Raw genomic sequence first — 12,050 nt, 5'->3', positions numbered from 1 at the left:
GCGATATCCCTGCACTAATTTCTCCATACAGGAGACCTTTGGGAATCTGACCCTCAGTCTTGTTGTAATATCAATATGTAACATGTCTTTCTCTTTAATGGATAACCTTGAAAGGAATCTCATGTGTTCCCTGTAATTAATTAGCCTTATAAATGTAGTCTGTTTCACCCTCTATCTCCACACCCTCCCTCGGACGGTGCGAAGCTACGAGCAAGGCAGAATCTTTTGAGTTTGCCTACTTATCGGCATTACCTTGACTGCTGTTGCTTATTTTGCTCAATTATATGGTATGTAATATGTTTTAGATGTTATGTTTGTTTATTAGGAATTCCCGTATACCTTTTCCCTAAGAGACTTAGATAAAGTATATTTTGAACAACTTATCTCGGTGTCTCGGAAACCTCCTTTAATATATTTTTCAACAAGTCTGAGCCAATATAGACGTCGCTGTTTCAGTTATGTATACATGCTAACAATTCCAAAATAGTCTCATTTATTGGGAAGATGAAGACTTGCTCCTGGGGAGCACAGTATGCCACAGAGACTTAAACAGCACTTAAGCCAGAAGAGCAGTGGGGTAGGAATTATGCTGACAGAACTTGAAAACTGGGGCAGGACAATCAATTCAGGGCAGAGTTTGGAAAACAAAGAGTTTGCACACGTCTCCCAGAATCACCTGTCTTGCACGGCAAGTAAGAGCACTGGCTGAGAGATTCTGGGAGTTTTCAGAATCTGTCAGTAATCTCTCCAAACAGGGAGTCTGATCATAATGATGCCATGATTATGTGCTTTCCTTGGTCGCCTTTAATTAAATCCAGCCTTCCTTCTTGATCTTGCAAAATATCTTTCAAAACACACTTAGCATCCTTCCTGTCTTCGCTGGTCACAGTCTTCCTACCGTATATTCTGCTCTCCAAACAAGAAATGTCTTAAAAGCTTTTCCAGCCTGATTTTTTATTATTATTATGTTTCTTCTGCAACAAGATCGAGGCCAGGATCCTCTCTATCCGTCCCATAAACAGTCAGACTTTCCATGAACCTCATCCCCGACTTAAGGCAAGTAAAAGGCTTCATTCATTTCTGGTTTACATAATATCAACTTGGAGACTACAGGAAGCAGTGAAGTGTTACAGCCTGCATCGTATAAAGTGCAATACTGGCCTCAATTTAGACTACCTTGCTTTATCTTATCTAGAATCCTTCTCTTAATGAGTCCCTCCCCCAACGCTCAATGTTTAAAGAATAAAATCTTACGATTCTCCGTTATGACCTGAGAAAATTATTAAAGGGCTGACATTCCTCTAAAAACAATCACACACACAGACACAGACACACACATGGCAACAAACCCCACCCAGTGAGTACTGTCATCCCCAGGGGGCCACGTTTTTTTCAAAGGAGGATCTCCCACTCTGTGTTTGATCATCCCTTACGCCAGGGGGGCATTCTAAAAGGATGTACCTTCCCCCCCCCCAAGGGCATTCCTGTCCCTCTTCCGCGTCTTTGAAATGACCCATGAACCAAAATATAGCTAGAATATAAGCCTTAGTTGTGTATCTCAGATAAGCACTAAAATCTCACTTTGCTGGGACTGAATAATACAATGGCTCACAATGAGCCTATTCAGACCAGGGGGAAGCGAAACCAACTTGGAGGATCTATCAGGGATCTCATACCGGCTATCCTAAGACTGTAGAAGCTACTTGGAAGGAGGAATGAAACCTTTCAACCGGATAAGAAAGAAGCTCAATTGCCATGATGACTCAACTTCCAGATAACCTCACCTGGATGACTGAGAATCTTCACAGATAAATACCTGACAAGTGTTTAAAGAGAAGATCAAAACGTATGTAAAATTACCAAATCACAAGGTTCTACGACCACCGAAAACTCTTTTATCTATGCTATTTGGCAAGACTGTCTTCCTTTATCTTTGGTGGCTTCTTCTTTTCCATAATTATCGTTATCATGGATATGTACCTGTCTCATGATTGACCTCTTTTCAGTCAGAGCATTCTGCCTGTTGTTGCCTCAAACATTCTAAACTCGCCAGGGCCCTGTTTGTGCAAAAGTTCCAATCCAAGCCCCATCCATAAACCAAGTAAGGACTGCATATTCCTAATATTGCCCTGAAGCCTATGTGACAGGACCCTTTTCCTTATATAGACAATCAAAAACACCATTTCCCCATATATAGTCAAGGTAGATAATTCTTTTCCATCAAAAACATCGCCTTTTCTGCAATCCATGTGGAAGAGACTCCCCAGACAATACAGTAATACAAAACTACAGGGATGAATCTCGCAACAAGCTTTTGGTCACTGCGAATGAACACACACATCAGGTGAGCAACTGTAAATGCAGTGGCTTTGAATTACATGTGATGGAGGACATGAAATGCCCCTGTCAATGGTCTGTTGACAACCCAACCACCCTTCAAGTGAGCTGATCACAGGAGCTCTCGTGCAAAACTCTGGAAGACCACCCCACCCCATATAATTCCCAGGAAAGCAGGATACACAAGTGGAGGCCTACGTAGTCATGTCAGTCCTGAGAACGGGAAGACACTCAGTATTTGTGTTCTGTTTCAAGCATTCATGCCAAGAAGATTAGAAGTTGAAGCCAGCTTCAGCAGTGGATGATCACTTCTGTTTGAGGAATGTTCTAATTTCCCACCTGTGAGTTGAGAAGCAGAGATGGTTTTCCCTTTCATATGTGCTATTAAACCCTGATCTTTTATCTCTGATTTCCTACAAATCTTAGATAAGTTCACCAGCTTCCATCCTGCTCATCATTCTTCAAAGAGTTTCCTTTATATGTTGACATATCCTTTAACTCCTGTATTGAATTGTTTAATCATTATATGGCAGGGATCAAAGCATAATATCCTTGTGTGTGTGTGTGTGTGTGTGTGTGTGTGTGTGTGTGTGTGTGTGTGTGTGTGTGTGTGTGTGTGTGTGTGTGTGTGTGTGTGTGTGTGTGTGTGTGTGTGTGTGTGTGTGTGTGTGTGTGTTGCTATCAAGACGGAAGCAACTTACAGCAAATCTGATACAGCTTTCCAGACAAGTGAGATGTCTTAAGGAGTGTTTTTCCTAGTTCCACTCCACCAGCGAGATTCCATGGCCGAGTGGGGATTTGAACCCTGGTCTCCAGAGTCCTCGTCTATCATTCTACCCACTACACCACACTGGGTTTCACAAAATATCCTTAGGAGATTGTAGTTTCTAAAGGCAAGGAGGTAAAGGACCATAATCAGTGTCTCCTGCATTGATACTAATATTCAGAGCAGAAGCAAACCAGTTTACTATCAACCCAGCCATTCCCTCATTTCCCTCACTAATGCTTCTTAAGCACAAGCTCTAACAATTATTTCTGTTCTCAAGTTCCTCCAGCTAGACTTACAAATCTGGGGCAAACTAGGTATTTTTCTTAACTTCTGCATTTGACGAAGGCCAATGACTACATCTACTTTTTCTGCAATTCCAACACCCACCCTATCTGAGTTTCTCTGTGCTATCTGAAACCTTCAGCTCCAGGCAATGAATTTCCTGCTGACCAAGACTTTATAAGGTCCCAATCACAGCACAATTCATGTAGATGCCCACCAGTGCGAAACGAGATTGGAGGCTATCGTTTGCTTTGTTGTTGCCAGAGTCTTTCAGGTCTTTACTCTGAAGATTCTAGAAACAAAGGTGAGTCCCGCACTGAAAAATATTATTTTAAAACATTGTCCTTCTGGCCCTGGAAGGGGCACAGAGAAGAGCAACAAAGATGATAAGGGGACTGGAGGCTAAATCCTATGAAGAATGACTCAAAGAACTAGGCATGTTTAGCCTAACAAAGAGAAGACTGTAGGGAGAGATATCTTCCAAGATCTGAAGGGTTGCCACAGGGAAGAGGGCATCAATTGATTCTCCATCGTGCCTGAGGGGGTACGACAAGAACCCAAGGGTGGGAACTCATCAGAGGGAGATCCAACCTGGAAATAAGAATTTCCTGATGGTGAGAACCACTAAACGGTGGAACAGCTTGCCTCCCGATGTGGTGGGTGCCCCATCGCTGAAGGTTTTCAGGAAGAGATTGGACAGCCATCTGCCCGGGACGGTATGAGGTCTGAGATGGTTTGAGGTCTCATGTCTTGGGCAAGGGGTTGGACTAGAAGACCTCCAAGGTCCCTTCCAACCCTACGACGATTTCTATGATTCTGTGGCTGCATCCCACAAATAGCTTCCTCGCTTCAAAATCTAAATTCAGGCTCTGGTGTCATGGGGGGGGGGGAATGGTATAGGAACGGAGAACTTTGCCATCCCGGGTGACAGTTCTTTCATCCAACATGAAAACGGCTTTTAAATTCTGTCACACTGCCACGGAACGACTGAAATAGCAAAAGAAGGTCATGAAGATGGTGCATCATGCATCTTATTTTCTTTCCAGGTTTTGTATCTAACTTCTTCCGTTTGCTAAAGCAAAGTAGGTACTTGCTTGGGAGTTTCCCTTTCCCGACACGTTCGATAGCGTCCTCACAGACTTTGCTTACCGCATGTCAGGATTAACTGTATACTTTATCTGTCTTTCAGATTTATCCCTCCACCGTGGTGAACAGCTGGACGATGTTATTGCTCTTTCTGCTCTGTGCGGCCGCCTGTTGTCTCGTGCCTGCAAAGGGCGAGGTGGGGCCTGATTTTACAAATTGCCTTGAGTTTTTCTTGGACAAGATGCCCCCGGAGGCATCTCTTGCCCCACCCAATGCGACCAGGATCTGCCAGTTTTACAAGAACGCCTACCGTTTTGCCACCTTGTACGACAGAGAGAAGCGCATCCCGATCTATTCTGCTTATAAGTGCAAACAGGGAAAGGGTCAGAGGTATGAAGGCTGGATGATAGAACCCCAGGTAAGAGGACATCTCACCTGTCCGCTCCAAAAGCACGTGGACCGTCCGTCTGCCTTGCACTGGGTCTTCCCATTCTGTGCCTGGCCTTTTAGACCAATTTTTTTTTAAGTAGAGATGACAGAATCCTGTTATTTTGTTATGCTGGGATAAATGCAGTGGCCTGAACTGCAGGAGCAAACTTCTCTTAGTTAATGGGTTCCGCCTGGCATTTCTTGGTGAGTACCAACTCAAATAACTGGCATACCATGAGGGATATTAAAGGCCACTTAAGTATAGGACCTTCTTATCCGCAGAATCATTATCCGCTGATTCCCTTATCCACTGATCCCCCCACAGAAAAAGGGGTTCCTACTTTAATGGCAATTCACTACAGCCATTTACGCCATCGCACTTACTCCCGTGTATTAAGCCAACAGGATTCTGGCCGCAGAATTGTAGACTTGGAAAGGAACTGAAAGGGTTGTCTGGCAAGATTTTCTCTAAGGTGACGCACAAGTTCAGATTCTGCCTACCTTCTTAAAATCAACCCAGACCTGCTGCTCTGTTTTAAGAAAACTGATTTTGGGCCTTAATACGTGTCGCCCACTACCTTTCTTTTCCAACCCCATCTCACTGTCTGTTTGCCATGAAGCTAGTTAACAAATAAGGATCCAGAGTAAAGCATCTCCGGCTGTTTTCCTACAAATTCCCAAAGGGTTGCTTTGTCAGGCCTCTGCAGGGAGCAAATTTTGGAACTGTAGAGCAAGAGAGGAGGGGCGTGGGGCTACTCAGGGATGGAGCGGGGCATTGCCCCTTAGGCAATTGACAAGAAGGTGAGATGCAACCATACCCCCCCACCTTTGTGTCTCCTGCTGTCCCTACCACTCTTCTATCCAGGTATGGGAGAGAATGCACTGCCATAGGTAAGCCCCACTGACTCAAAATCTCCTGCTGGTGCCGGTGGAAGATTTGAACCCAAAGCACTCCACTGTCTCAAAAACGGAGATGAAAAGTGGTGTCCTCCCTTCTGTTGTCAATCCGTCTCCTGTTCAGTTTTCCACTTCTGCCCTTAACTTTTCTAATCCCTCATGGGTTTCTATTTTTTTTCCTTCAGTGAGTTTTTCCACAGCACAATGGCATCAACTGAACGTTTGTTTTGCTTGTAGAGCGAGTTCAGGCTTGGTTTCGTTCAGGACCCACTCACCTGCTTTTCTCACAGTTCATGATCTCCTCCAGCACCACCTTCCTCTTCCCTTGTCAGCTTTTTTTTTCATTCCCCAGCTTTCACATGTCTGCATAGCAACACAGTATGGATGACATTAGACTTGGCCTCCAGTGACCTGTTCTTGCTCTTTCCCACTTCCTTCATAGTTGCTCTTCACTTCCTTGTTGTTGTTTAGTCATTAAGTCATGTCCGACTCTTCGTCACCCCATGGACCAGAGCACGCCAGGCCCTCCTGTCGTCCACTGCCTCCCAGAGTTTGGTACCAAATTCACGTTGGTCGCTTTGATGACCCTGTCCAGCCATCTCATCCTCTGTCATCCCCTTCTCCTCTTGCCCTCACACTTTCCTAACATCAGGTGCTTTTCCAGGGAGTCTTCTCTTCTCATGAGATGGCCAAAGGATTGGAGCCTGAGCTTCAGGATCTGTCCTTCCAGGGAGCCCTCAGGGTTGATTTCCTTCAGAATGGATAGGTTTGTTTTCTTTGCAGTCCAGGGGTCTCTCAAGAGCCTCTTCCTGCACCACAATTCAAAAGCATCAATTCTTTGGCAGTCAGTCTTCTTTATAGTCCAGCTCTTACTTTCTACACTTAACTTAGAGGCCTGCTGGCAAGTCTTCATACAATTATAGAAAAACCAGAATATGTCTACCTGGAAATCATAGAATCATGGATTTTATAAGGCCACCAAGTCCACCCCCCATGCTCAATGCTGAAATCCAAATCAATGCATGTTTTTCCGATTTTCTCTTGAATACCCCCAGTGAAGCATTTACTGTCTCCTGAGATAGCTGGTTCCATTGTGGCATCACTCAGATGAGGATTGCCGGGCCTCATAGCTGGATTCTCAGGGGTGTACTTCTCCAGTTCTCCAGATAGGGAAACAAATCTCAGCGTGAGAGATCATGGAGGAGGAATGGGCTTGGATTGTGTGTGTGTGTGTGAGAGAGAGAGAGCTGGCTTTAAAGCTCGGGCACTCATCTCAAGCCATGTCAGCTGGCATCAGGGCCTTCTGTCTTGGCATGAAGTGTGTATGTGTGTATTGTTCCAAATGGCAGACAGGCCCAAAAGCATGCATCACTGGCTCATTTCCCCATTCCCTCCAGTGTGCCACTGGGAATAAGGCAAGGAGTTGTGCACCGGTGTTGTTGTGAGCCTTCTTATTGTACAAGTTCTGGGCACAAGTAGCATGAAGCCTGTAAAGAAACTCTTGCCTGCCATGCTTCTATGACATCACAAGATCCCACCCCCTTATCTGAGATTTCAGATGAGCTGTGCCATCTCAGCGAGTGGGAGACTGCAAACGTGGTCACCCTAGAATAGATGTGACACAGTAGGCGTGCCAGCTGTGAGCTGAGAAAAATTATGCTTTCCTGAGGCTCCCGACAGGGAGACAAATCTCAAACAAATGGCGTTCTCTAAGGGTGTCATCTCCATTGCTGAGCTCAGCTACTTTTTTGGCCAATCTCTACCTACCTCTTGCTGTGTGGATTAGTTCCTCTCTAGTAAGGCCCAGCCATAAGTCATCTGGTATTAAACTGACTTACTGTAACATTCAGTGCTGCCATATGGAATACATTGGTGCCTCTCTTGACGACAATAATCCGTTCTGGTCAAATCGTTGTTAAGCGAAATTGTCATCAAGCGAAAGTTAAAAAAAAACATTGAAATGCACTGAAAACCGGTCAATGCATTCCAATGGGCGAAATACCTCATGGTGCAGCGAAGATCCTCCATAGGGCGGCCATCTTCCGATGCCTTTAAAGTGAAGAATCTGTCCTGAACACAGAGGGGAGCTATTTTGCACAGCGGCAGCCATTTTGAAAACCCGTCAATCATCTGTTTTTGATTGTCATGAAGCGAAAAATTGGTTCCCAAAGCAGGGAACCGGTTGTTGTCAAGCGGATTTTCCCCATTTAAACATCGTTTTGCGATTGCAAAAAATTCATCATAAAGCGGATTCGTCGTGGAGCGGGGTAATCGTCAAGCGGGGCACCACTGTATAAATGTTTATGAACATTATTTAAAAAATAAATGTAAAAATACAAGATTCAAAGGACACGCAGGCACATATGCACAGACATTTGAACATGGTAAACTGTAGTAGAGCAGGACTCCCATATTCATGGGATCATATCTGCTCATTCCTTTATCCATGAGCTGAAAATATTAAAAATATTAAAAGAAACATTCTAGGAATAAATATTTCTAAATATGAAGTTCTCAGAACTGGCCACGAAAGGGAGCCAGAGATCGTGGCATGTTTAGAATCCGTGGGGAGGGACTTGGAATCGATCCCCCGTGGATACGGTGGTCCTGCTGTACAATTTATCTGCATAAAAGGCTTTCCATCCATAAAAGGCTAGACATAGCTCTGACAGCAGTGAAGGCCAACAGGGAAAGGGAAGACAGCTTCACAGCTTCCAAGCATTTTCTGGTGGTTTCAAAGGGATGGCTCCTAACCATGTTTACTTTTCTGCTCATCAGCTTGTAGACCCCAATTTAGGAAAGAGCATGGCGGATGAGTGGGACACCAACATGGCTGCTGCTGAAATAGAAAAGAACCAGGCCGTGTTAGAAGATTACAGGCATGCACTGAACATTGGAAAGGGACACCTGAATCCAGTCTGCCATCAACCTGACGAAGACAGCAGAGCTGCAACGTTCACCTTGACCAACGTCGTGCCGCAGTTTAGCAAGCTGAATCAAGAAGCGTGGGCCAACTACGAGAACCGGATCAAGAAAGAAGCACACGTTTGCAAGGACCTGTATGTCATTACTGGAGTGGTGCCCGGGGATGAGTACATCTCGGACGGCAGGGTGAATAAGCCCAGCCATATCTGGTCCGCGGCCTGCTGCGTGCACGAGAAGGGTCGCCGAACTTCGTGGGCTGCCATCGCAAAGAACGACGAGAACCACGTGAAAGAAGAGAGCCTGGAGAAACTGAAGAAAGAGCTCACCGAACTTTATGGGATGGGGAATGTGGATCTTTTCAATAACGCTTGTAAATAGGGACAGGGCTGCACAAAAGAATAACTGAAAGTGACAATGGACAATAGCCATTCATTCTGATTGTACAGTAGGATCCCCTTATCTGTGGCATTGATATCCACTGATTCACTTATCCACGGTCTGAAAAGACTAAAAATGTTAAAAGAAAAAAATCCTAGAAATATATTGTTCTAAAGGTGAAGTTACCAGAAGTGGCCATTAGAGGGAGGCAGAGACCATGCTATGTATAGAGTTCACTCTTAAAATAGTTTGTTAGAATCCATGTTTTTCAGTATCCACAGATGGTTTGGAACTGATCTACCGTGGATACCGGGGGTCTTACTGTATAGCATATACAATGCAGACAAGCTGAATATTTAGATTTGTGGAAAAGTTAATATACTTCAGAATGGTTTTCTCAACTGTATAATTTAGGCTTAACTTTACCTGGACTGAAATATTTCATCGTCTTTTGTATGTATTTTAATTTCGGTGGCATTCTTGTGGAAATTAAGAGTGAGATCAGATTCATGAAGGAGTAGCTAATTCTTAATAATGAAGCAATGTTGTAAGACGTTTACAAATGTTACTGGATTTTGTCTCGGTCTGTCAAATTGAATATCTTCTTCAGAGCTCGGTAAGAAACCTAGAACATAAACAAGGCTTTCCTTTTAGATTACAGTACTATCAAAACTAAAATATTCGACAACGTCTAAGAGCCTATAAAATTAAAAACTTCTCATTTTTATTTCTGTTTAACCAAGTCAAATTTTGAATTCATTTTTTATTATTATTAAGAATGTTAGGAATCAGTACAAAATCACACATAGACAATTCTTGTTAGTTTTGGCTGGATGACACGGAGATTTAGGTCTCTGGCTGTGAAACCAGAGGTTGGCAGCTTGATTCCCCACGGCGCCCTTCTGGGAGAAGAGCCAGCCTGTGTAGCCTTGGGCCAGCTTCACAGTCCCAGGGTGCCCCCTGGAGGAAGGGAAGGGTAAAGCACTTTTGAATATTCTCTACCTGGAAAACCCAAAAAAATGGGAACATAAATCAGTATGTTTGTGTCGGCACATTTTTATATTATTCATCTACAAATGTTGGGTCTCTGGCTGCAGAGCCAGAGGTCAGGACTTCAATTCCCCACTGTGTATCTCCAAAGAACCAGCCTGTGTGGCCTTGGGCAAGCTGCACCGTTCCAGGGCTCCCCAAAAGAAGGGGGTGGCAAACCACTTCTAAGTACCCTCTACCTAGAAAACCCTGAAAAGAGGCCAACACGGATTTGTCAAGAACAAATCCTGCCCAACTAATTTGATCTCGTTTTTTGATCAGGTCACCTCCTGGATAGACAGAGGGAATGCTGCAGATGTAGTATATCTTGACTTCAGCAAAGCTTTTGACAAAGTGACCCACGATCTCCTGATTAGCAAGCTAACTAGGTGTGGGCTGGATAGATCAAGTGTCAGGTAGACAAACAATGGGCTCTGAATCATGTTCAGAGGATGATGATTAAGAGGTCCTTCTCAAACTGGGAGGAGGTCACCAGTGGGGCACCCCAAGGCTTAGTCGTGGGCCCAGTGCTCTTCAATATTTTTATTAATGACTTGGATGAGGGAGTGGAGGGAATGCTTGTCAAATCTGCAGATGATACCAAATTGGGCAGAATAGCTAATACCCTAGAAGACAGAAACCAGAAGCCGGAAATCTTAGGGATTAAGTCTCAGTCAGGTTTCCCCCAGATCTGGTCAGGTTGATTTTCCTTTCCAAAGGAGATTGAACAATAGCAAAAGAGATGTTCTTATGAACATGGCCAGAAGCAAGCTCTGTACGAGTTTCCTGGGAACAGGTGACCAGTGTGGCCGGAATATACTTCACTGCCAACATGGCCGAGAAAGAGATCTTTCCTATGCCCCAGAACATGCCAAGGAGTCCTCCGGCCACCGAGTAAGTATCACTCTTGATAGGCTTTTATTTATCGCACCTATAAAAAAAATATTTTTAGCATCACTGAAGCAACTAGGAACATGAAATTGTGGGGCTCCTTTCTCTATCAGGTTTCCCCCAATTCTGGTCAGGTCGTTTTTTTTCTTTCCAAAGGAGACGGGAATAGGGGATTGGTTTACTTCTGGCCTGATCTAAATCAGGTCCAAACCCATTTAGTGTCTTGGAGCCTTTCCTTGTTGACCCATCTCAACCTTGGCTGATGGTAGTGCCTTAGAGAAGAAAAGTCTGAAGGTTTTCCCCTTATTCGCTAAGCAGCCTGCTTTACACAGCTGTACCCCCTTCTAAGTAACCCTGCTTAAGACAGGGCTGTCGTGTTCTCCTCCCTTCGGTTCTAAGCAAACGACCGGTAAAGACAGCCACAGACGGAACAAGCAGGAGCTTAGGGTGGGCAGATCGCTTGGGCTTGGTGACTGCCTTTTGAAGGGGTCTCAACACACCATGTAAGGGAATTCGCTGGAGGTCATATACATACTTGAGTGGGAAGGTTTGCAACCTTCTCACGGCAAACCCCAACAAGCGGATTTGCGTACTTCCTGAAGCAAAATGTAGCACTCTCCAAAATCCCACCGTCTTTAGTCAAAGTCCCTGTTACTCCGTCACAGCACCGTCTCCGAGAGCCACATGGACAGGCAAGAACCTGTGTAAAAGGCAAGGTTCTGACGGATGATGTCATTGGCAGGAGTTATTGCCAGCCGTTCTAGAGGACCTGCTCGGAGGTCCAAGCTTGAAGACCACTCAACCAATCACTCTAATTACACGCAAGTGGGAATTTTTCATTAGCAGCAATCTTCCCCTATCATAGGACTGACCAGAAGCAGCAAACTGCTGGTAATTAAAGACTTCCCTCTTCGATCCCAGGGTTCACCCAACTTGCGCACAATAAGACTGATGGCAGGCAAGCTGAATGCAAGTCGGGTGCCCCTTCATCAGAGCAGGGACTCTAATTACCAGCAATATCTACCTG

General features: G+C 44.7%; 1 protein-coding gene across 1 annotated transcript; it reads left to right on the top strand.

The window, feature by feature from the left end:
• The first annotated feature begins 4,527 nt into the window (after positions 1 to 4,527).
• On the top strand, positions 4,528 to 9,598 carry LOC110088003 (endonuclease domain-containing 1 protein-like). Its single transcript, XM_020810032.3, has 2 exons — positions 4,528 to 4,892; positions 8,579 to 9,598. Exons 1-2 carry the CDS (start codon positions 4,611 to 4,613, stop codon positions 9,101 to 9,103), a joined length of 807 nt encoding a protein of 268 aa, XP_020665691.3. The 5' UTR covers positions 4,528 to 4,610; the 3' UTR covers positions 9,104 to 9,598.
• The last annotated feature ends 2,452 nt before the right edge of the window (positions 9,599 to 12,050 follow it).

Source organism: Pogona vitticeps, chromosome 5 (genome assembly GCF_051106095.1).
Source record: "Pogona vitticeps strain Pit_001003342236 chromosome 5, PviZW2.1, whole genome shotgun sequence".
Classification (NCBI taxonomy): Eukaryota; Metazoa; Chordata; class Lepidosauria; order Squamata; family Agamidae; genus Pogona; species Pogona vitticeps.
This window is presented reverse-complemented; position numbering and strand designations above follow the sequence as displayed.

Coding starts and splice junctions, on each gene's coding strand:
- LOC110088003 (XM_020810032.3), top strand. CDS start 4,611: ATGTTATTGCTCTTTCTGCTCTGTGCGGCCGCCTGTTGTCTCGTGCCT. Junction 4,893..8,578: donor GCTGGATGATAGAACCCCAG/GTAAGAGGACAT, acceptor TCTGCTCATCAG/CTTGTAGACCCCAATTTAGG.